This window comes from Cenococcum geophilum (genome assembly GCF_001692895.1).
Source record: "Cenococcum geophilum 1.58 unplaced genomic scaffold K441scaffold_9, whole genome shotgun sequence".
Lineage (NCBI taxonomy): Eukaryota > Fungi > Ascomycota > Dothideomycetes > Gloniales > Gloniaceae > Cenococcum > Cenococcum geophilum.
Genome location: NW_027137567.1, coordinates 1,845,428 through 1,870,870, shown reverse-complemented (window position 1 = coordinate 1,870,870; position 25,443 = coordinate 1,845,428). Strand labels below are relative to the sequence as shown.

Below are 25,443 nucleotides of genomic sequence, written 5' to 3'. Positions count from 1 at the left end.
TATTAAGGGGCTATTAAGCCGCCTAAAAGTGCTCTTAGATTATAATAATCTAAAGGGTTTTATAAAAGTAAAAGCCCTTAATAGACGGCAAGCTAAATAGGCTATAACCCTAGCTGCCTATAACTTTATTATTAAGTATAGGGCGGGAAAAACGAACCCCGCAAACGCGCTATTAAGGTAACCCCTAGGCGCAGGGGGTCCGCCAGAAGAAGATACTATACTACTACTATTCTAAAGGACTTTGGGAATATAGGGCCACTAACTTAAAATAAAAGTCCTATTAGGTGTATAGGAAAGCGAGCCTTCTATAGATGTATTGTTTCTATAGCTATAAGCCAGCAACCTAACGGAAGTACGCCTAGGCTATATAGTATTACGGTTTAACTAGGCAACCTATATATATACTGTTAAACAGCGTATAATAAGGACCTAAGTTAGAGTAATAAGCGCTTAAAAGAGTGCCTATAAGTCTAATACGGAAATAGTCGTCGAGCTTATTAAAGGACTTTAAACTATAGATAACTTTATACTATAAAAGCGCAGCAATAGCGTAGATACGGTAAGACGCCGTTAACGCGCCTACTTAAAGCCAGTGTGGCAGTTTAATTCCGCTAGACTACTTTATTACCGCGGGAGGTTATATATACCCCTAGACCTAGCAGTTTATATAAAGCTCCTACAGATCCACTATAATAATGCCCTAGCTAGCCACTTCGGTAAAAAAAAGACTTTAGATCTACTTTCGCGTAAGTACTACTAGCCTAGTATAACTGCGGACATTGTGAACTATATCTCTACCTATAATCTATACTAGCGTATATATACGCCTTAACATCGCCCTTATAGCGAGCTTTAAGCGCTACCTTACCCAGATTAGCCGTAGTAGGAGATTATAATAAACTTTATTATAGGCCTACCGCCTAGCAGATAAGGCGATAAGGTATATAACGCAATATACGTAATAGTCGACTGCTATACTAAGATGGCCTTATATCTGCCTATAGTAAAAACTATTACTATAACCGAACTTATAGGTCTCTTCCTTAATGAAGTAGTACGCCGTTTTAAAGCCCCTAGAGGGATTATATTTAATTATAGTAGTATCTTTACTAGTAAGTTTTAGTCGGAGCTATATTTTACTATAAAGATTAAACGTAGGCTAAGTATGGCCTTTTACCCGCAAACGGATGGGTAAATAGAACGCTAGAACTAAACCCTAGAGTATTACCTCTATATATTCTATAATAAAAAGCAGAGTAACTAGGCAGGCCTCTTATTACTAGCCGAATTTACCTATAATAATGCTAAATATAGTATAACGGGTATAAGCCCGTTTTATACCTACTATAGGTTTTACCTATATCTAGAATATAAGGTCTAGGTAAACAATAGTAGCTCTATTCTAGCCGCCTTTAAAAGGATTAAAAGAATATCCCTTAAATGTAAGGCGCTAGCAAAACGCTAGGAGCACGCCGCCGAGGCGTAGGCAAAATACTATAATCATTATCACTAACTATAGGTATATAAAGTAGGGGATCTAGTCTTGCTATTAACTAAGAACCTTAAACTAAAAAGGCTAAGTAAGAAACTTACAGCATGCTTTATTAGACCTTTTAGTATAGCCGAACTAGTTAGAAAGTAAGTATACCAACTATATCTACCTACGTCTTACCGTATCCACCCAGTGTTCTATATTAGCTTACTAGAGCTATATAAATAACATAAGGGCACTACTAGAGACCCTCTACTAGGGCCTATTAAGCTAGACAATTAAGCGGACTAAGAGGACTAATATAAGGTAGAAGAAGTATATAGAAGGAAGGGACGTAACTAGACCCTATAGTACCTAATTAAGTAAAAAGGCTAGCTAGAAGAATATAACAAATAGGTCCTAGCAGAGTACATTAATAAGGACGTAAAGGAGACGTATAATAGTTACTTTACCCTAAGGGGCAAACGAAAAAGAAAGTAGGTGGGAGAATAAAAAACTTTTAATTATAACTAAGATTACGCCCTACTAGTAAGGCGACAACGGAACGACGGCGGAGCGACGGTAGTACGCCGACAGAAATATAGATACTCTACAGCTCCAGCGAATCCTCCCTCTCCTCCCCTCCTTCCTTATCCTCCTCCTCTCCCTCCTTATCCTCCTCCTCTCCCTCCTCCTTATCCTCCTCACCCTTATCCTCCTCCTTATCCCTTATAATGGGAGGCATATTAGCTTATAGGTACTGTTAGCGACAGCTATAAGCTAGTATAAAGAATACTTACGAAAGGTTTACCAGCAGGCGGACCGACAGCTTGGCGCTTGCGATTTATAGTTAATTAGAAGTCGTAAAGAAGGCAAGTCGCAGGCTAAACGAATCGAAATGGAATTAGAAGGGAAATCTGATATCCTACCTAGGTAGGAACTCCTACCTTTATAGATCTCTACAAGGTCCTATTATTACATTATCCTATTATTATATTGTCCTATTATTATATTATCTAATTTACTTAAATTTGTTAAAAACTTTTTATTTAGAGAAGGATAATAATAGCACTCCTATTATATAATAGCGTCGGCTAAGGACAGCCGCTTAAGAAGGGGGGGGCAATTGTTAGGCTATAGAGACGCACTAGCCGTAACCGGCTTAGCGCAGGCGAGGCGCAGGCGAGGCGCCTATAAAACGTAGTCGCCCCGCACCAGAGAACAGCAGAATTTAGTTTTATAGTTCTACTTTATCAAGAACCAGATACTCTTTGCATCCCGTTACTGTTATTACGTTACTATATACCCTAAGGACCTTAGCATCCTAACAAAAATACTCTTTTAATTCCTTTTTATAATTATATATTGTTCTAGTAAGTAAAACTCTAAAGCTAATATATTAACCCAAAGGGAATAAGATATAGGACCTTAAGATAAGCTAAAGACCTAATATTAAACGCGCGCGCTTTTCTATCCTAAATAGCTTAACCTGTAAATCCTTAAAAAACTAGACTTTAAATAAAATAACTTAGCACCTATAGAGGGAGAAGTCTTAGATAAACTAATAGGATTAATTAATTATATCCTAAATATAAACCGTATAGCTAACTCCCTAAAGGCCCTCTACAACTAAGCTATAAAAGGTAACCCTAATTTAGAAATAAAAGAAGGACTACTTTTATACTAGGAACAGCTTATAGTTTTAGATATTAATAACCTATAAATAAAGCTAATCTATAAAGCCTACTGCTAAATCTTTATAGTATACCCTAGTTAAGATAAAACCTACTAACTACTAATGCCCTATTACTACTAGTAAGGACTTTTATCTAATATAGATTAATTTATTAGAAACTGCTACGCCTATAAACATATAGATGCCCCTAGGGATTAAACTCCTAGGTAGTTATAACTGCTACTAGTTCTAAAACGCCCTTAGCAATATATTATAATAGACTTTAAGTTATTTCTAAAGGACGCCTACAGCTATAATGTGGCCTTTATAGTAATTAACTAATTATATAAGTAATCCGTCTCTCTTCTTTATTTTAAAACTATAACTATAAAGGATATAGCCCGCCTCTACGTTAATAATAATAATAATAATAATAATAATAATAATAATTCATTGCTTAACGTCTGATTTGGTTCCCTATTAGGCCTACGCGGACTACTCCTTATATACATATAGGGAGAAAACTCTATTTAAGAAAACCCCGTAATCCATCTCCCTACCTTTTAAGACTCGCCTATAAGGCGCCTATAAGGCGCCTACGAGTCACCTATAGTGCTTCTACTACTTTACTTTTTAACCTCTTTAGGAACTACTGCTATCGTAACAAGCCTACGGACGCGCTAGTATTGTAAACTTTACTCTACTNCTNTAGAGTNATTAGGGGGCNCCCGTTNCTTNCCCNCCNACCNTCTATTANTATTTCCNTTATAACCCGGAACTGGTTTAGTATATTTTAGCTAATAAGCCACTAGGTAACCGCCTTAAGGCCTTTTTATATTAAGAGCAGTATATTATAGTTCTCTATGCTAGCTACTAAAAGTATTACTTCTTAGTTAGTGTATAAGGGGCATAATAGTATTATATATTTTAGTATTTGTCTTAGCTAGCTATATTTGCATCTTAGGCTATCTACTAGAACACCTACCCGGTAGAGTTAGTCTTTTAATCCTATTATTCCTATTCTTAAGAGTATCGCCATTATATTTTCTGCCTTTATTAGGCCTTCTTAGAGCCCTAAAGTATTTACCCCCTATAGCGTTAACTATACTATAGCTTAGGTTCCTCTTACCTTAGTTAGCCTCTATACCTTTAACTCCTATATATCTCTTTAGCGTTAGTTTAACCAGTATTGTATTACGGTAGATAGTTTCCTAGCGTTCTTTTATGCTCTGCTTTAGCTCCTTTCTCTTTCTTACTATTGTCTTTACTAGCCTCTTACGTGTCTCCCTTCCTCCTTTATATAGGCCTAGGCCCTAAAGCAGCACTATTCTTTTTCTGCTTTCTTTACCTATTTCTCTAATATGTCTTCCCTACTTTAGGGTTATTGGTTTATTCTCCTACAGGGCGCCCTAGGGTCCCTCTATAGTTTATTTAGGCGTATCTTAATATACTTTATAACATTAGAGTTACGTTTATTTTAGGCCCTTTATATTATAGCGGCTTTAATATATAGTTATGGGGGGGGGAATATTAGCTTCCTTCTTAAGAAGTGCTATAGCCGTTCGCTTATATCCGCCTATTATACTCTAGAGGTAGGCTATTTAGACCTTTTAGAGTGGTTTAAGGAGTAACTTAGGGGGGCCTTTCTTAAATTCTCTAATAGCCCAAATACAGGACCTATATGTTATGGTTGGCCGGACAACTGCTATATATAATAGGCGTAACCTCTAAAAGCATAGGCCCTATATAGAATTAACGATCCTAGATAATGCGATATACTATACTTAGCCTTTATAGGCCGCTTATACCGTATATACGCTCTACCGGAGCTTACTGTCTACCTATACTCCTAATACCCTTAGGCCCTAAACTGGTTAACCCCTAAAGCCTTAGATGCGGATTATATGCTAAAAATCTATAGATTAGTTACGTTTTCTTATAAAATAGATTAGCTAGTATTTCTCTAGTAAGAATTAGACTTTATATCGTCTTGCCTATTCTATATAGGTATTATAAGCTTTCTCTAGTATTCTACAATTCTTTATGGCTAATGGCCCGTATATAATTAGGTTTATATTATTAATAAAGCCTATCCCCTAGGTTGCCCCTTTCTTAAAGAAGTTAAGTAGGTTACTTATAAAGAAAAGGAAGAGTATAGGCAAGAGGGGTAATTCTTATAGTATTCCTATTATAACTATAATAAAGGGGCTCTAGTATCCGCTAAAGACTAATAATATTTCTTTCTAACCTATAAACCCTTAGATAAATTATATAATCTATTCTAAGAAGCCTTTTGCCCTAAGGATATATAGGAGACGCTTATGGGGTATATTGTCGTAGGCGCCACTAATATCTAGGCTAAGCATTAATACTATAAAGTCCCTTCGTATCGCCTATGTAGATTTAATAGTAGTAGTAAGTAACGTAAGTGCTAATAGTATTAAGCGGTTCTTTTTTGCCCCTATTTAGCTCTATAATAGTAGGGCGTATTTCTTAGCCGTATCTGCTATATAGTCCGCTATTACCTTTTTTAAGATCTTACTAAGGGTGTTTTCTAAGGCAATAGGGCGGTAGCTTCCTAGGATTAAGTAATCTACTTTACCTTCTTTTTATAGGATAACCGTCGTTATAAATCTTCTAAGTTATAGGTAGTAGCCTATAGCAAAGCATACTCTAGCTATATCTATAAGCTAGGGTGCTATAAGTAGTCTATAGGTCTTTAAGGCCTTATTTAGAATCCTATCTGGACCTAGTACTATATTATTTAAAAGGCGGCTAATAGTTCTGGCCATTTCCTCTATTATTATATCGCTGTTAACCCGTAGGCGAGTTACTAGTGCTTTACCCGTAATATTACTAAGGTCTACTAAAGCTAGTTAGGGGAAGAACCTTTCTATAAGGATCTTTGCCTTCTTATCGTTATTATTAGTAGCCTATAATTCCCCTACTCTTTATAGGGGTAGTAGGTATAGGTCTTTTGCTAATCACCCTACCTTTTTTTTTATCTATTTTACTATAGCCTACAGGCCCTTATTATGGGGGAGGCTTAGGTTAAAAGTATACTTATTTATAAATTATCTCTAGTTATTCCTTACTTCTTTTTTTAGGGTGTTCTTTAACTAGTTTCTTATATCTTTATATCGTCTCTTATCTTTAGAGTTATAGCTACTTAAGTATTTCCTTCTTACTTGTTGTTAGCTAGCTATAAAAACCGCGCATTATATAGACCATATATATCGCGCGTAGGGGCCCGGTCTTAAGACCGGGTAGTGCTCTTTTAGCCCATTTTTAATTACTACCTAGATCCTTTCTAGTCTTTGGTCGATTTCCTTAGGGGTGGCTAATAAGCCTCGCTTGTTTAGTATTAGGTAGATTTCTTCTAGGTCTTAGAGTTGTTATTTAACTATATTAAGGAAACTATCTGCCTTAAGCATCCTTATTGCATATCTTTTGCTATTTAGTTACGCCTTAATATCTAAATCTAGCTATATCTGGATGGGGATATAGTCTAAGGTAAGTGCCTATTCTTCTTTAGGGTTATACCTTTTAAGTCTCTAGTATAGGCCTTCGTCCATAAATGTAAGGTCAATTATACTTTTGGCGGGTCCTCATTGCCATGTAATTACTTTAGGGGGGGTGGCCAGCTTAAGGCCCTAGGTGTCTATAGCTTTTAGTAAGCACTCTGCCTATCGTTTAGTAGCGACATATGTTATTTTCACCCGATATTATATCACGTGACTCGGTTGTTATCAACCTTTTATCTTAACCTCCTACTTAGATAGTTTAATTAACCACTTCTTACACTTAATATTCTGCAATCACGCTTGCCTTAACCTGCGCGTTTAACAGGTTATAAGCCTGGTCTGCTTAACGTAATTTACGCCTTTTTATTATTAGTTTTTCGAGTTAAACACGCCCTCTAGCGTCCTTATACCTTAAGACTTAAATTAGTATAAAAAACGCGTTTAAACCTTAACTCCTTTTAACGTATATTGCTTGCTCCTTAGCTTTTATAAGCTTAAGCCTTGTTCTTACGAGCTACCAGCCTTATAAGTAACTTACCTCACGAGCTACCTTATAAGCTGTCTGCCTTATAAGCTACCTGCCTTATAAGCTATCCGCTTTATAAGTCTTTAAACTATAAAGCATCTAATACACCCTAAAAAAGGCCTATCGATTACAATGACTTAAAGGATACTTATTAGTGGTTAACCAACACCAAATTATAACGGCGCTGGGGCGCGTTACCTGCTAAACTCTACTATATTCTACGGACCCTAACTTATGCCAACTAATTAGGATTTTCCATCCCTGGGATGGAAAATCGTTATTAGCTCGCTTACTACTAGCGCCTTAGCAACCCCTTTATATTCGCGTTAACTTCTAACGGCCTTCTTCCTAGTGGTTAATTAGATAACGACTACACTAAGACGGATAAGCTATAACTATTAAAAAGTCTTTATCCTTAAAGAGGATTATTACCACTTTATCCTTATCTCTTAACCCATATACTAATTGTCTCTTTTACTATATTAGAAACTCCTACTAACAAGAAACATCTCGGCATTATCCTTAAAGGCCAAGATAACTACCTCTTATAGTCTACTAAAAAACGCTATAAGCTTTATTTAAGAGCGCTCTGGAAGTATATTACCGGCGAAGTAACTACTCTAGCCAATAACGCCTCTTTAAAAGATTAAAAAAAGTATACTTTTAGGGAATCTTAAGCCTTCTAGTTAATATACGAATTGGTTAGCCTTAAACTCTAATTATATATTAAAAACCAAACGGCGAAGCATGCCTGGGAAATACTTAAGGGACTATATACAAAAGTTGGCTAGGTCTCTTACCACCTTAAACTTAAGGCGCTTATTAATACGTATTTAGGCGACTCCCTTAAAGAATATTACACTAAATATAAAGCTACTGCTAAATAAACAAAGCAACTTTCTAAAGAAATACCTTACTTAAATCTAACTTATACTAGGCCTACATAAAACAGGGTAATAGATACTTAGATAACTAGTATCTTTCTTTATAATTTAGGTGATTACTATTAGAACTTCCGTAATAGTAAAATCACGCCTAGTTATAAAGAGGATACGCCTTTTACTCTTAACAATCTTATTACAGAACTCCTTAGCCTTAAACTCTATAAAGAAGCTTATTAACTAGTTAACAATAAGCCGTCCGTAATGTCACTAGGCGCTTAGCTACTCCTAAATTAATCTTATATAGCACCTACCGCTATACCTAATAAAAAATAGTGCGATTTTTATAAGTTACCTAATTACTGGACTTGTAACTATAGGGCTATAAAGACATCTACTAGCAAACCTAAGAGTAAGAAAAGGTGCCTTACCTAAAATAAAACTCCTCTACCTAACTAAAGCGACGATTAACTAACTAACTTTTTAAGTAACTATAAAAGGATCCTTATACTTTATAATACAGTAGATTCTTAACTAAATAGATAGTATTTTAATACCGGAGTAACACACTATACTTATAAGGATTGTAAGCTTTTTAAAAACTTTTAAGGATATAAAATTAAAGTTAACTCCGCTACTGGCATTACCTACGCTACTAGGTATAGCGACGTTAACGTTATTATATCTTTACCGTAGGGCAATAATGTACTTAAACTTTGTAACGTGCTTTATATTCTAAACCTCTTTATTAACCTTATATCTAGCTCTACCTACTAAAGAGATAGGATAACTATTAATACTATAGACTGCTTTCTACGTACTAGAGACAAAATAAAACTAGCGCACTTCTTTATATAGAGAGGACTTTACCGCCTTAATAAACTAAATAATTTACGCACTACTCTCTTACTAATAGGCTTAGATTATAACTCTTGGCGGTAGTATAAGAGACTTAGCTACCTAAACTTTGTAGATATAAAACATCTAGGACTTCCTACTAATTTATTTAACTATAAAACCTATACCATCTTAAAAAGGCATAAATTATTTAATTACGGCCCTTAATAGTGTGCTATAGCTATAGGCAAACTAGTTTATATTAATATTATCTATCTTACGCCAATCGGCATTAAAGGCTTTAAGTACGCTATTACTTTTACTAATAACTATACTAGATAGATAGAGGTCCGTTTCCTTAGGTTAAAAGAGGCTTATAGCGTTTAAGACATTATTAAGAACTACATTACCTAGTTAGAAAAGCAACTCGGCCCTCTTAAAAGGGTTTAATTTAATAACGGCGAATTAGATAACTGGCTTATAAAAAACTAGTTTACCTCTTACGGCATTAAGCTTAAATTTTCTTACGTTAACTTACCTAAATAGAACGGAGTCACGGAGCGTAACTAGCGAACGCTTACTATAAAAGCTCGCTGCCTATATATCTATAGTTATCTACTATAAAACCTCTAGCCTAAACTTATTTAAATAGTAGCCTATCTATATAACCGAAGTCCCTTAGCTCCGCTTTTACATCTTATACTATATAAGAAGCGCTACGGTTTAAAGCCTAGCCTTAACCACCTACGCACTATCGGCTCTATAGTTTACTATTATAAGAAACCTATATAGTCTAATAAGCTAGGACTAAGAGCTAAGAAGTTTACTCTTATTAGTTTTAAAGGGAACTCCATCTACTAAGTATAGGACTTTTAGTCTTAGTAGGTATATAGAGTTAAGGATATTACTATCTTTAAGACTATTAAAGCTTAAGATATTCTGTTCTAAGGGGAGAACAAGTAGTAGGGGGAGTACGATACTAATCCGTAGGGGAAGAATTATTAGTTTACGTCTTATTCTCGTCCTATATTAATATTACTACTTCCTTAAGAACTATATAAAGAATCTACGTTATAGGATCTAGAACCTATAACTTGGAATCTAATTTCGGAACCACCTTTATAATAATCCGGCTGTAAAACTTACGCTAGTTAAGCTTTTTAAGAATCTATTAAAAGCGAAACTCTCCTTAATAAAATCTTTTTAAACTATGTCACTATTAACTTACTTAGCTCTGCCGAGCACAATCACTTTAAGATTTATAAGGGTTACGCTTAGCAACCTAACCAAATTCTCCTTAATACGTCGTCTATACACGATCCCCTTAAGCCAGCGACCTTAAGAGAAGCTCTTAGCGGCCTATACGCAAAATAGTGGCTAGAAGCTATATAGGATAAACTTAAATCTCTCCTATAAAATAAAACCTGGCGCTCTATTTAACGCTTATTAGTAAACTCTTTATATAAAGTCCTTAAAGGCAAATAGGTATTTAAGATTAAGTGTGGGTAAAAAGGGGAAATACTTAGGTATAAAGCACGCTAGGTTATTAAAGGCTATAAATAGCAGTACGGTATTAATTACAATTAAACCTTCGCCGCAGTAGTTAAGCCAATGGCCTTCCACACGCTATTCGCCCTAGCTGCTTATTATAATCTTAAAATCAATTAAATAGACGTTAAAACGGCATTTCTTAATGGTTAAATTATTAAGGACGTATATGTTAAACACCCTTACGGCTTTAGTAAATCTAAAGAGGTCTACCGCCTCTTTAAAGGTCTCTACGGTCTTAAATAGTTACCTTATATATGGTATAAAGTTATTTACGACTTCCTTATAAGCCTTAGCTTCTAAAAGCTTTAAGCCAATTATAGCGTTTTTATAACCAAGAACTCCCCTTTTACCTCTATAAACGGCCTTATTGTATTAGTCTACGTAAACAATATTAAGATTATTAGCAGTAGAGCCGCCGTTGACTCTCTTAAACAGCAACTCTGCAGTAAATTTAAGATAATAGATCTTGGCCCTATTAGCTACTACCTTAGCATAACCGTTACTTATAATCGCAAGCTAAAGACTATTACGATCTAATAACGCAGCTACCTTAAGCGCGTGCTCTAGACCTTTTATTATTAGGACAACAAGTATAATAAACCCTTATTAAATCCGGTGAAGACTCCTATAAATAAGAAAGATTAACATCTTAAACTATTTAACGGCTAGGCCTTAAAGGACGACATTAAGACCTATTAATTGTAGGTTAGTTCCCTTATATACGCAATAATTAAGACCTAACTAGATCTTACTTTTGCAGTTTTATAAGTTAGCCAGTTTAGCTATAATCCAGGACCTTAGTATTTTACTGTAATTAAACGGATATTCTAATATATTATAGGAACTCTAGACTACGGAATAAACTACAGCAGTAACCACTAAGATTTAACGCTTATCGGCTACTTAGATATAAGCTATAGCGATAATATTATAAATTAACGCTTATCCTCCGGATATATCTTTATGCTTAGTAGTGGACTAATTACCTAGAGCTTTAAGCGCTAGATAACTGTCGCCCTATTAACTACTAAATCTAAGTATATAGGCCTAATATAAGCAGCAAAGGAAGCCTTATAGCTAAAGTTGCTGCTTACTAAGTTACAACAGATTAACTAACCTTATGTAGACGTTAAGGTACGGAAAGACAACTTAGCAGCGGACTTAGTCCTTAACGCCACCAAATCTATTATAATTTACGGCAACAATAAGTCTTTAATAGTATTAGCTTAGAACCCTAAATTTTACCAGCATACTAAGTACATTAACATCTAACACCACTTTATACGCGATAAAGTCACTACTAAACGTATTAAACTTACTTTCGTTAACACTAGGGATATAGTAGCTAACGCCCTTACTAAGCCCCTTAGTCCAATTAAGTTTAACCAATTTCTTACCTTAACAGGCCTTCGTTCTGCTAAAGAACAACACAGAGGAAGCACTTTAGGGTAACGTTGGAATAAGAATGTAGCAGATGGAGTAGCTTAAGCATCTAGCCTTTACGCCTCACCTACTGCAATTAGCCTCAGGGCTTTGCAACAGACGAGGAGAATTAGGTTAGGCAAGGGGTAATTCTAAAACTTATATTTATAGCTTCCGATTTTAATAAGTTCTACGTTTAAGATAGGCCGATAAATAGCTTAGCTTATACCAGCCTCACGAACTATCTTATAAGCTGCCTTACAAGATGTCTAACTTACGAGCTACATTACGAGCTTCCAGCCTCACTAATTACCTTACCTACTGCGACTAGCTTCTACGCTTTGTAACGGACGAGGGGACTATATTATAATCATACTAGGTATATAGGGAGTTTTAATGGGCAATATGGTAGATGCAATACCGTTTAAGGGGGAGTGTTATTTTCACCCGATATTATATCACGTGACTCGGTTGTCGTTAACCTTTTATCTCAACCTCCTACTCAGATAGTTCAATTAACCACTTCTTACACTTGATATTCTGCAATCACGCTTGCCTTGACCTGCGCGTTCAATAACGTAGCAGGTAGTTATATAGTAGAGTTCGACATGCCTGCTTATCCAGGCCTCTACCTCAGTTTTCGAGTAGCTCTCCCTTACCAAGCCTAAGGGCCTGGGGCTTTCCACAAGCAGTTAGCTGCCACCACCAATAACACGGGGAATTTCACCAGTTCTCTTGGGTATCTTATAATAGGTTATTAGCCTAAGTACTAGTCTGCCCCCCAGCAGTCTATATAAGAGTCTCCTCCTAGAGTTGGTACGCTTTCGCACGGCTTAGGAGCCTTCCATAGCCTCTAGTTTCACGCCTCTCGTTATCGTTTCCGCCGGCACGGGCATAAGCTGCCATTTACAGGGGTCGCAACTCCCGTCTTACGCGCCTACTGACGTAATCCTATAAGGGCGTCGTAGCTGCATCCTGCAATGTGGAAGCCTTAGGTACCTTCTGCGGTTGAGGCCCAGCCAAAAGCCTCCCCCGCCTAAGTAACTCCTATTTGCTCCTTAAGCGTACCTCACTAGCGTACTGCCCTAGTGAGCAGCCGTACTGCCCTGGCGAGCAGCTGTACTGCCCTAGCGAGCAGTCCTATCTATTGGTACACCGACACGCGCATCCGTTCTCTCGAGCCACGTAGTAGTCTCTCCGGCCAGGACGTGATCCTGCCTGCCTACCAGGTGCACTAGGGGTCAGAGCCCAGCTAAGGGGTGAGGTCCCTAGAGCCAGCAGTGGCTACTACGCACTACGCCCCGTAGGAGGCTAGTAGTAGTATAGGGGCGCAACACCCTATACTACTGCCAGTTCCCGTTTCGCGTTGCCTGCAAGAGTCTCCTTATGACAGGCCGACCGTGTCTTGCAGGAGGGGTCGTAGATGCTCGGTCCCGCGCCAGGCGACCTGCTCTGCCCTCTCCTACTAACCAAGCTTGTGTCCCCCCTCCTTATAAGCTGGCCTGTGTCTCTAACTTATCGAGTCCTCGTACGACTAGCCTATGTTTCCTTAGAGCCTCCCCCATATGTATACGCAGGTTGCGTGCACCACGCCTATTAAGATCTACGTTAATAATATCTATTAATTCTACAGCGCCCCTAAATTAATTATCTCTAACCGTAGTCTCTGGTTTATATTAGATTTCTAAAATAAACTCTACTATAACGTATTCCACCATCGAGCTGCCCAACCCATCGAACTGCCCATCTCAAAACTCACCAAAAATTGGAAAAATCGCACCTTAATATCTCGACAACCACTTAATAATAAATTCTAAAAATTTAGATTTAGGCTTTTATATATGCTCTATAGCTTTTATTAAGTTTATATAGTAAATAGTTCGGTAGTTTTTGAGATATAGTAATTTGGCCTTAATTTGGCCCCCAAATTTTAATATCTTAAAAACTACCAACCTATTTACTATATAAACTTAATAAAAGCTATAGAGTATATATAAAAGCCCAAATCTAAATTTTTAGGATTTATTATTAAGTGGTTGTCGAGATATTAAAGTGCGATTTTTCTAATTTTTGGTGAGTTTTGAGATGGGCAGTTCGATGGGTTGGGCAGCTCGATGGTGGAATACGTTATCCTTAGGATTAAGATTAAGCTCTCTACTATATTTTACCCTTAGACTAATAGCTAAACCAAGATTATAAACTAGTACCTTAACTAGCAACTACATCCCTTTATAAACTACTATTAGAGTAACTAGTTAGAATTACTACTTATAATAAACTACGCATAGCTTATACTCCCTTATAATAGTATAGGGATATTACTATTTATACTACTCTATGGGTATACACTACGAACGTCCTTTAATTGGGATAGGCCTACTAAACCCACTACGGCCTATAAACGCCTTAGCTATAAAGAGGCCTAGTTATTTACTAAGAGAATACACAGAGCTTAGGAGACTACTTAAACAATTATAAAAAAAAGTGTAAGAAAAGAAGGAGTCTAATATAAACTAATATTATTATAAGGTAGACTTCTAAGTAGGAGATAAGGTATAGGTGTTAATAAAGAACTAGAAAACCTAGAGGCTAAGCTATAAGCTAGACTACTAAATAGCTAGCCTATATAAGATTCTTTAAAAGGTAGGACACTCTTTTAAGGTTAAGTTACTAGAATTAATAAAGATCTACTCTATTTTCTCCCTAGACTAGCTATAAAAGGCTATAGATAATCCACTACCTAGGTAGTATAACGACCCCCTACTACTAATCTAGATTATAGAAAATAAGGAATAGAAAGTTAAAGAAATCCTAGCAGTTAAAAAGGACCGTAATATCTTAAAATACTATATAAGCTAGGTAGGCTATAATAAAGATCTAGAGTAGTACCCCGCATCTAATTTTAAGTACTCCCCCTATAAGCTATAGGACTTTTACCTATCCTACCCTAACCTCCCTAGACCACTATATAAATTAAACAACTAGATTAAATACTAGGAGGAAGGGTTAAATAACTATAATAATTTAAATAATAACAAGGAGCTTAGACAACGCCTAAGGGCAGGCTTTTTTAAGAGGGGGAGTAATATAACGGTGCTAAAGCGCGTTACCTGCCAAATTCTACCTAAGTTCTACCATATTCTACCACCTATTATATTATCGTATACTATCTAGTACTATTTTCTACTATTAGCTCGCCTACTACTAGCTCCTTAACGGCTCGCGCTATTTATTTATTTATACCAGCCCTAATAACCCCCTTTCTTTCTCCTTAGCTTAGTATCTTTATTAAATAGTAATCTACAAGCTTTAGTTTAGAGGCATTTATATAAGCCATTATAGTAATCTTCTAGGAGGGTTCTGGTTAGGTCCCTAATTAAATATACCAGTATACTCTCTAGTATCTCTAGCCTAAAAAAAGATACTAAAGTTACTTCTAGCGCTAAATCTTTTAATTAGCCTAAGTGGGGCCAAAGGGGTTCTAGCTAATTTTTAGTAGCATTATAGCTATTATAGAAGGTATTTACGTTTTCCTTAATATTGTAAATAACTGTAGGTATATTAGAGTCTTTAAGCTTGTAGTGTATTTAGCTATTAGGGCTTATACAGTTATTTTACCTAAAGGTTAATTTTATTATAATCCTCTACTATTAATGGGACTTTCCTACCTTAAAGCGACGGCTATCTATAGGGTATCTATAGAGTTTCTATTTAAGTCGTTATAAGATTTTTAAGGGAGAAATAGTAGGTATAAACAAAAAAATTTAATTAATAATTTAGTTCTTAAAGCTAGCTGCCCTTTTAAAAAGGAGTATAAAGAATTTAAATATAAGGGGACTTTATAGATAGAGGGCTATAAGGCATAATTATAGGAATAGAATAGATTATAAAGGAGATAAATCCTTAAGGAGGTAAGGCCTTTAGGATTGTAGAGACTATATACTATAGGTATATGCTTTTAGTATATAACTAATAGCTATTTAAGAGGTATCCGGGGGTTGTCCTAAGGGCAACCTAAGGTAACCGCAATAATATCCCTTAGAGTTATTTATATATTTAATAGTCTAGCTAATTAATAAACTTTAATTAATTAAATTAAATTAAAATAAACTAGCTATTACTATTGAAAAATTTGTAAAACCTATAAAATAAAGCTGTACTAGAAAATTAATAAAAAAAATGATTTTCTTATACTAAATCTTTAATAAATTTATTTAAAAGCTTATTAAAAAAAACTAACGTAAGCTATAGGGTTATATTAATAGGAAAATTAAGAATAAGAACTTTATCTATATAAGGAGGGTATAAGCAATAAGGGGGGGGTAGTATAGGCAATAGAAATAGTATAAGTTATAGGGTAATAAGGTAATAAGCAACTAGAATAGAAATAGGGTAATTAGTAAAATCTAACCTAGATTAATATACCCCCTTAGCTTTAAGCCCCTATAGGTCAAAGCTGTATTACGGGTCTTAGTATAGTATTAAGTTAAATATGTCCTATATCTTTCTCCTCGCTTACCTTTATTAATTAGATCCTTTCCTTAATATTAATTATATATATATATATTCATTTTTAATTAATGTCTAATACAGTCCCAAATTATAGCCTATGCAGATAAATTCCGCTAAGTTAGGTATAAAAAGCCTCTAAGGGAGACGTAAGAGGTAGTATAGTATATACTCCCCTAGGTAATACCTGTACTACATTTACCTATGCCAGTGGACCCAGACCTCGGTGACCTCTTTCGCTCTAGGGACAGTGTTCAGCGGTGCATTAGCTGCTATTGGATTATGGTGCATATTATTTGCTATCAGCGATGGTAGGATTTCCAGGAAGACAGGCGCGGATAAGAGAACCTCTGGTTTCCCTTTCAAGAATGCGGAAGCGGATAAGCGGAAAGACAGGAAAGGAATGTAGCGACGCTTAGTTTTTGCTACGACCTTTACATTTGGGATGAGCTATTAAAGAATCCCATGGCCAAATGTTCGGAGGAGCTCTGCAGCTTTCCCGGTCAGGTCCTTTTCTACTCAATGCTCTGTTATAATCCACTATAACCTTTGCTGAGCGGCTTGGAGCCCCTCACGAGAACGCGATTAAACAGCCCTTGCCTCAGACTGAGACTGGACAAGCATGAGAATTGGTCTCCAAAAGTAGTAGGAAGGTGCAAAGGAATTAGCTGATATTTGAAAAATGGGTATCTGTGGTATTGGCTAACCATATCGCTGAAGAGTATGGATGGCGTGCAAATAGTTTAATAAAGAATCTAATTATGGTAGCTATCCTCTAAAAATAAAACGACATCTTTACTTGTGCCATTAATCACCATTGTGATCTTGTAGAGAAAAGCCGTGCCTGAAAGATACCTTCATCGCCAAACGCCAATCGGGCTACGCTAAACCTATGCGAATATATAAGATGCAACAAATCTGAATTCGTATAATAGAAATGCCTTAACTCTATGTATTTCATCACAGGTCCTCCGCATCCATGCTTTGCGCTTCTGGAACGGCTTTATTCGGCTCCTTTGGCACCTCATCTCTCGCCTGCTTTTCCCCACTGACGCCTAGATCTTCCCTCCACCAGGGCATATTCTTTGCCTTAATTTCTAGCGCCCTTGCAGGTTTCACATCTTCCTCCAGGTAATCCCACAACTCCACTTCGTCTCCAGCACCCATCTCCGACCTCTTCCGCCGCATGCGCGCTAACTCTGCCTCCATCGCGTTTTCTAAAAGTAACTCTTTAGCAACCCATTCTTCCTTGCGCTTCTTCTCCAATGATTCTGCTTCTGCTTTAAGCTCCTCAGCATCTTGCTGCGCCCAGTGGAGTTGGCGGCGCAGAAGACGGAAAAGTTGATCTGCGGGTAAGGCGAGTTCGTGGACAGAGAAATGAATGTCAGATGGAAATTGGATCAGCGGTGCCGCTGTTGGTGATGCCGGATCCGCTATGTACATGATGTTGTTATGCGAGTAGTCGAATTCCGGGTTTGTGGCTGCAGTGGCACTTGGAGGTGGGTGTGAAGATGGCGAAGCGGGAGTCGGGGTTGAGGATTTTTCAGGTCCGTTGCTCATGCCTTTGTTGAAGACGAGGCGGAGACGCTGGAAGCGGTTTGAAGGGTTTGAAGAATGATGTTTTGGGACTGGATCGGAGGGGCGCAGAGCCTCTGTTTCGTGAACGGTACGCATATGTTTTGCAAGAGCATCGGAGCGTGTGAAAGAACGGTCACATTCTGTATTACAATCGTTGTCAATTTAACTATCCTACTCGTTGGAGGTGGGATCCACTTACCAGGCAAAGTACAATAAAAGGGTTTCTCTCTCGTATGGCTCCTCATATGTGCCCTCAATGCATATCCGCTTGCGTGTGGTATGCCCTTCCTGTTACAATCGGACCATTCGCACGAGTACTTCTTCTGTCGAACCCCAATATGATCTTCGTGCAAGTGATCAACTAGCTTGTCCATATTGCCCAAATCCCCCGCATCGCACCCTTCCCACTTGCACACGGTGACTTGCTCCTGGCCGTAGTCGTCGTCGCCGGCCATGCTCGGGTGGTTAGGGGAAGCAGGCACGCTGCCATCAGTGTCCTCGGAGAGAACGAAGCCATCATCAAGCTCCGGTAGCTGGGTAGTAGGAGGATCTGAGGTCGCGCGTCGTGCGTCGCCGGTGAGTCGCAGCCGCTTTGCTGGCCGCATAATGGGGTCATGGTCTGGAGTGTGATGAATTGAGTCGAAGCTTAGACGTCGGCCTTTGACATCTTCAGGGAAATCATCAGACGCGTAGTCTGAGAGAACCGAGCCTGGGGAGTCCATTCGTGTGTGCTAAAACAGCAGATGACGGTTAGATGAGGAGATGTAGTGATGGCGATAGATAACTTCAGGTTGGTATTAACGGTAGAAGAAAATCGTCCAAGCGTCTCACACCAACTTATTCCGTGCCTTCGCCGAAAATTCATCATCTCTTCTACAAGCACAACAGGAGAGAATGAACATCTTTAGGTAAGACTTAGCATATCAATTTTTCTCCAATCTACTTCATGATGAACAACATAGAGTTCTGCAATTCCAACGGTTTCCCTTGTGAGAAGCCGCATGCGGAGTCACCTACACCTACACTTGATCTGATTCTCCTTTAAACATTTACTTGCTTCAAGCCTTAATTTAGACTCGTATTTAAGGAGCTAACGAGTTCATTCTAGTAACAATACTTCAATGCAACATCTCACCCCGACCTCTTCCTCCTACAATTCGCAGAGAGCCATTCCAGCGTCATGATAGCGACCACCAATGATTGTAGTCTTTTTAAGGATCTCGTCAATGGCTGCCACATCGTCCTTGCTTAGAGTGACTTCCGTCATGTTTTCATTTATCCGCTCCTCTGTCGTAGCACCTGGGATTGGAATTATGATAGGAAGGCCGTCTCTACCGCTGTAGGCCCTGACCCAAGCCAGAGCAATCTGCGCTGGCGTGCTGCCCTTCTTCGCCGCTAGCTGCTCTACCTCCTTGACTAACTTTAGATTCTCGTCGAATACATCTCGCTGGAAGCGGGGCAAAAGCCTAATAAAGGAAGTCTCTGGGATATCGTCGAAGGATTTGATTTGACCAGTCTACATCGCAGATATTAGCTTCTTGAAAGCATGAGCAGGGGCATTAGCTTAACGCTTACCAAAAATCCCTTTCCAAGGGGCGAGTATGCAATAATGGGTATATCCAATTCGGCACATGCCTGCGCGATACCATTCTCGAGAATATCAGTTGCCCACAGTGAAAACTCGACCTCAACCGCTGATATCTTATGCGCCTTGCTAGCTCTCCTGATTGTCTGCGCATTGACCTCTGACAAGCTGATGCCACCGATCTTCCCCGCCTTCACATACTCTGCAATAGTCCCAATGGTTATCTCAACCGGAGTTTTTGGGTCTAGGCGGGCACATTCAAACAAATCGAGAAACTTCTTGCCGTCGAGCACTTTCAGACACTCATCAATGCTTCTCCGTACGTTCTTCTCGCTGCCGTCCGGAAACATTTGTCCCGGCACAAAACCACCTTTGATTGAGAGAACGATCCCATCGGCATCCCCTGGATATTTGGTGAAGTACTCGTTGAGGAGGTGGAGGGAGTTACGCTCGGGGGAGCCATAGATCTCGCCGCCATTCCAGGCATTAGCACCGTTGGCAAGAGCTGCGCGCATTGCTCTGAAGGACTGTTCTTGGGATGGAGGGTTTGCGCGCCAAGTAAGACCTGTGATATTTAGCTTATGCTACACATCGGTAGAAGCTTTAGCAATGAAAGGTTCCCATACCCATGAGGCCGTAGCCAGTCTGTCCGACTTCTTTACCGGCAAGCTTGACCATTTTGTCTAATATGAATTGAGTGGTAGGGGTTGCTGAAGGCTTGAGAATCGGTGTTTGGTGGTTGATTTGAATGTGTTCTTGGAATGGTTCCTTGGGTTGAAGAAATAACCCGTTGTAGGTAGAGGCCGAACTATATATGGCTCAAAGTCGCGCTGGCTCACGAGAGCAATACCGGGCTTAGCGATTCCTTAACTCCAAATTCCCCACAAGAGGCGTTCTGCGGGTGCGCCAAAGGCCGTCTTTTTTGGCCTAATCGTCCTCGTGGTGGGTTTGAGTAGGCTTGGATGCATCTTTAACGTAGGAGTTTCGTCATCTACGGCTAAGATAGCTCTTGCTGCGTCAAAACTTGTGGTGCCCTCAGTTCTACCTTTGAGGGTTGTTTCGCCCACCAATAACAGTTAGAGCGGGGTGCAGTAGATGAGCCCTTGGCCAAGGGTGTTAAAGGGTTTGCCGATCTAGAACAGCCCGTGCCGGAGATGAGAGCGCATTCTCAACTCCGGTTTACACTTTCTACATTATTCTATTCTACTAACGCTCTAACCTCTCTTAGATTGTTTAAACGAGTACCTATGGTACAAAGGCAAGGTCACTAATTCAGAATCTCCATCCCTTAGCACGTTGAAATTGGTCCTAGGCTTATCGATAAGAAGTAGCCACTTAGATTAGCTGAATTTGATGCGCGTTGTTTTGATACTTCTTCTCTTAGACTCTCGAGGTGCTAAGGGATAGCATATTCGTCCTCCCTTGTTCTAACTACCTCCTAAACCTTCCCTTTTATATCTCTCAAAACAGCTCTTACAGGCCATACGAACCCTCCCTCGGTCCTGTCTTCAGGAGCTCCATCTTTAGAGGTGAGATACTCCACAAGCGCTATGAATATATAGGCGCTAGTGGCAGTCAAGATGTGCCACTAGCCGTGTAGCTCTAGCAGCATGTCGAAGGGCAGCCCGATGCGACGTTCGAGTGTGGTAAGGAGAGGGCAGAAGTGCTGATCGATGTTCCAGAACAGGTAAGCAAGTGCGGCACAAGCTTTGGGAGGTATCAGCAAGATAAATAAGTTTGTTTTCAAATATCACAGAGACTGGGCTTTTTCTCCACTTCACCTTTCAGACGAAATTTGTGAATTGCCACTGCTCCATTAAACGTCATGAAAGAGTGCATAGCAGTGAGAAGTTAACAAATTAAAATACTTACAAACTCCGAATCTCTCTAAACCTCTCACTCGTCTCCTCCAATCTCTCTCTTTGATCCGTAGCCGGACTCCACATCTAATGCGATTACCCTAGCTTCTCCCACGCACGGGCACTATTGGGAATTATCATTAACGGGAAGTTCTGTTGCGCTCATTCACGTAACGTCTGATATCTGTATTACACAGGCTCCAGTGTCCCCTCTGTGTGCGCGACGCACACCTAATTTCGCTACGTCTGCAGCTAAATTAGCATGTAGAGCTAGCAAGAAGGGGTGTAGTACGTGAGCCACGGCCCACATCGGATTCGCAGCTCGGATTTGAAGCTATTCTGAACTTCTCTTACCAAAAGTTGTGTGATATTGCCTCCAGATCTTGGTGTTTTACCCCATTGCCTTCCCCTATATGGCTCCATACGGGCGACTAGCAGCATTCCTTTATTGAAATCCTTCTTATAGCCGGCGCCAGTAAGCGTGTATACACCTATTAAGCCGATTACTCTCCTAAGGCAATCTAACGCATTCGGAAGAAGATGAGGCTGCACGGAAAGACGAGGAAGAAGTTTTGCAACACCACAATCCGGAGCAAATATCACGACTTTTGGTGAGAGAGCGAAGTTCAGAATAGCTTCAAATTCGAGCTCTGCGCTCCGAATTCGATGTGGGCCGTGGCTCAAGCCCTGGTCACGTACTACACCCCTTCTTGCTAGCTCTACATGCTAATTTAGCTGCAGACGTAGCGAAATTAGGTGTGCGTTGCGCACACAGGGGGGGACACTGGAGCCTGTACGGACTGTAACAGGGTTCCCATCGATTCACACAGGAAGAAGGGCGAATCCTTGGCTGGGGGTTTCACAATTGGCGTTGAAGCCATGGGCTTAGTGGCTGATCCGCCGCTGACGCCAGTTGGAACACCTGGAGCTTGACTCCCGGCAGTGGAACGTTGTCATTCCTTGCTTGTATTATCCCGCCGGTCATCATGGCTTGCCTGTCGCTTCCCATCCCCAACCTGCTCGTCCAACGGTCTCCCGAAACATCACAGATGCAGTGCGACCACCGGCTAATGCCCCGGCATCGCTCCCTCCTGCTCGTTGGCATGCGTTAAAATCTGTCGAATAGTTTTCGGTTCCACTTGGACCCCAGCCGGTGGTATCAAGCATGCTGTACTCCCGGTGGGTTGCTCGTGAATGGGAAAGACCTCTAGCGGGGAATGATCACACTACGATACCCCATGGAGTATATATGAGCCAGGTAGCACTCGACTCTGACCAGCAGCCGGTCAGAAGTTGAGCTTCTTCTTACCGGGCACTAGAGACGCATCACTGAGCACTACCGCCACCATGAAACTCCCAAAAACCTACAACACCTACTTTCTTGCGATTATCGCAACCATTGGCGGGATGCTGTGAGTTGAACTTGAACTACGTGTGTGCTGGATTTAACTTGCTAATCTCACGCTAGCTTCGGTTTTGATATCTCGTCCATGTCCGCCATCATCGGGACCCCTCAATACATGTAAGTTTACATAAGTACTCTATCCTAGGCAATACAATTAACATTGAAACCAGCGATTATTTCGACAATCCCCATGGCGTTGTTCAGGGTACCATTGGTTCTGCTCTGGCGGCCGGGTCCGTTGTTGGGTCCATCATGGCCGGTCCCATCTCAGACAGGATTGGCCGCAGAGACTCCATCATGTTCGCCTGCTTGTGGTGGCTCGTAGGCACCGCCGTCCAAGTGGCTAATAATGGTCGCGGCATGCTGATTGCCGGTCGTGTGCTCAATGGGGTCACTGTCGGAATTACCTCATCCCAAGTCCCCGTGTATCTCGCCGAAATCGCAAAACACAACAAACGCGGAGCCATCATTGTCATCCAGCAGCTCGCAATTGAATGGGGAATTTTGGTGATGTACTTTATTGGTAGACTCTGTTGACTCTTAAATAATTAATTGCAATGGTCGTTAACATTGATTTAGGCTACGGGTGCTCGTTCATCAAGGGGACGGCCTCATTCAGAACTGCATGGGGCATCCAGTTCGTCCCTTGTGTTTTCCTTATGTGCGGGCTACCATTTCTTCCCAGGTCGCCCCGTTGGCTGGCTATGGTAGATCGTACGGACGAAGCCATTCGCACTCTTGCTAAGATCCAAGCCGACGGGAGGATTGATGACCCTCTTGTCATTGCAGAATACGAGGAAATCATGACGGTGTTGTCTGCAGAGCGGGCTGCCGGGAAGGGATGGAAGAAATTCGTCTCCAACGGCATGTGGCGCCGCACAATGGCAGGATTTACAGTCCAAGCTTGGCAGCAACTTAGTGGAGCCAATGTCATGACCTACTACATTGTCTATGTCTTCCAGATGGCCAACCTTACAGGAAACATTAACTTGATCTCTTCAGGAATTCAATACGCTCTCTTCATTATCTTCACCACATTCATTTTCTTCTTTATTGACAAAATTGGACGGAGGCCCTTGCTTGTATACGGCGCCATATCTATGGGCATCTGTCATTTCGTAGTGGGAGGGACCCTCGGAGCCCACTACACCTATGTCCCAGGTAAGTGCTAAGTACACCGTATCTCTAATCCAAGTACTCTGTGCTAACATTGATCCCAGGGGGCGTGGACGGCAATCTCAACGTCCTCATGCGTGTCACTGGCGGCGCCGCACACACGGTCATTGCGTTTTCTTATCTTCTCATCATCATCTATGCAATTACCCTTGCCCCCGTCTGCTGGGTCTATGCTGCTGAAGTCTGGTCACTCGAGACACGTGCTACGGGCATGGGTATTGCAGCTATAGGCAACTGGCTATTCAACTTCGCACTGGGCCTCTTCATCCCACCGGCCTTCCGTAATATTCTCTGGAAATCCTTTATAGTTTTTGGCGTGCTGTGCTTTGGCGCCGCCGTTCAGTTCTACTTCACCTACCCCGAGACATGCGGCAAGACGATTGAGGAAATTGAGTTACTTTTTGGTCCCGAGGGCCCACCCCCGTGGAAGACTAAGCCTGGTAACTCAAGGCTGGATAGGGAGATTGAAGAGGTTAGAAAGGCGCAGACAAAGGGGGAGGCGAGAGCCAGTATCAGCAGAGTTGTCGAGCAGGAGAAACAGGCGACGGTGGTCCAGAAGGAGCAAACACTTGTGGAGGAGACAGTTTAATAGGCATATATGTGTGATAAGCTAGGATATGATGTCAAATGTATTGAATGATAGTAGGTAAGATTGGCTCAGTACGCCCGATTAGAATGGAGGCGTTCAGCTAGTTAGAAAAGAGGTACTAAAATAGTCCTTTTCTAATCTATTCTCACTCAAGGGCGGAGATATACCCCTCTTTTCTACCAAAATTGGCTACTTCTCCGTGCCGTGGTGAAGGCTATATATGCATCTCCTGCCTCATCCCTCCCTTCGTGCCTCTCTCCCCTCTCCCTCTCCCTCTCTGTCAGAACTCGTGTGAGGATCAAATGGATGGATATCTAGGCTATTTATGTAGGGGGTGACCCCCCCTGTAGTACCCCTAAACTAGGCTCATTTTGGCATTCGACACTCTCCCTCTCCCTCTACTCTTTCTCCTTCCTACCTATCTGCTTTTTGAGGAATCTATAGCTAATAGGGTAACAGATAGAATTATGGTAGGGAGCAAAGGTAGGGAGAGGAGCAGGGGTAGAGGTAGAGGTAGAGGTAGAGGTAGAGGCAGAGGCAGAGAGGCAGAGAGGCAGAGGCGTACAAAGGTAAGACGGTGAGGTAGTGGTGGAGTAGCGACGGAGCTGTCGGTAGAAAGGAGGCCTCGAGACGAGGCAGTGGATAGATGGTAGACTAAAAATTTAACATTTCTAATGTACCGTGTATCTACGTATTTGCATGTGAAAGTACTACCCTACTACCTAATCAAAGCTATTAGAGCACTGAAAAAGGGCTACTAGAGCTTTAAAAAGGGTTGCTAAAACCTTTAAAAAAGAAATTAATCGACAGTTGAAAACTACACATCCATTTGGCTCCAAAATCAAGCTCTACGAG

The 25,443-nt window shown here is 40.3% G+C and overlaps 3 protein-coding genes across 3 annotated transcripts; 1 reads left to right on the top strand and 2 right to left on the bottom strand.

Moving 5' to 3' along the window:
* Window positions 1-17,128: 17,128 nt before the first annotated feature.
* Window positions 17,129-18,716, bottom strand: K441DRAFT_630640 (uncharacterized protein). The gene is made up of 2 exons (XM_067646284.1): window positions 18,174-18,716; window positions 17,129-18,114 (listed from the first exon to the last, which is right to left on the bottom strand). Exons 1-2 carry the CDS (start codon window positions 18,694-18,696, stop codon window positions 17,357-17,359), a joined length of 1,281 nt encoding a protein of 426 aa, XP_067507094.1. The 5' UTR covers window positions 18,697-18,716; the 3' UTR covers window positions 17,129-17,356.
* Window positions 18,717-18,869: 153 nt separating this feature from the next.
* On the bottom strand, window positions 18,870-20,627 carry K441DRAFT_655448 (Aldo/keto reductase). Its single transcript, XM_067647850.1, has 3 exons — window positions 20,186-20,627; window positions 19,550-20,124; window positions 18,870-19,490 (listed from the first exon to the last, which is right to left on the bottom strand). Exons 1-3 carry the CDS (start codon window positions 20,235-20,237, stop codon window positions 19,125-19,127), a joined length of 993 nt encoding a protein of 330 aa, XP_067507093.1. The 5' UTR covers window positions 20,238-20,627; the 3' UTR covers window positions 18,870-19,124.
* Window positions 20,628-22,432: 1,805 nt separating this feature from the next.
* Window positions 22,433-24,773, top strand: K441DRAFT_605474 (general substrate transporter). Its single transcript, XM_067645370.1, has 5 exons — window positions 22,433-22,830; window positions 22,887-22,940; window positions 22,994-23,346; window positions 23,403-23,984; window positions 24,044-24,773. Exons 1-5 carry the CDS (start codon window positions 22,766-22,768, stop codon window positions 24,586-24,588), a joined length of 1,599 nt encoding a protein of 532 aa, XP_067507092.1. The 5' UTR covers window positions 22,433-22,765; the 3' UTR covers window positions 24,589-24,773.
* Window positions 24,774-25,443: the final 670 nt, after the last annotated feature.

Coding starts and splice junctions, on each gene's coding strand:
- K441DRAFT_605474 (XM_067645370.1), top strand. CDS start 22,766: ATGAAACTCCCAAAAACCTACAACACCTACTTTCTTGCGATTATCGCA. Junction 23,347..23,402: donor TTTGGTGATGTACTTTATTG/GTAGACTCTGTT, acceptor ACATTGATTTAG/GCTACGGGTGCTCGTTCATC. Junction 23,985..24,043: donor CCACTACACCTATGTCCCAG/GTAAGTGCTAAG, acceptor CATTGATCCCAG/GGGGCGTGGACGGCAATCTC.
- K441DRAFT_655448 (XM_067647850.1), bottom strand. CDS start 20,237: ATGGTCAAGCTTGCCGGTAAAGAAGTCGGACAGACTGGCTACGGCCTC. Junction 20,125..20,185: donor GACTGGCTACGGCCTCATGG/GTATGGGAACCT, acceptor TAAATATCACAG/GTCTTACTTGGCGCGCAAAC. Junction 19,491..19,549: donor CCCTTGGAAAGGGATTTTTG/GTAAGCGTTAAG, acceptor TCTGCGATGTAG/ACTGGTCAAATCAAATCCTT.
- K441DRAFT_630640 (XM_067646284.1), bottom strand. CDS start 18,696: ATGGACTCCCCAGGCTCGGTTCTCTCAGACTACGCGTCTGATGATTTC. Junction 18,115..18,173: donor CTTTTATTGTACTTTGCCTG/GTAAGTGGATCC, acceptor ATTGTAATACAG/AATGTGACCGTTCTTTCACA.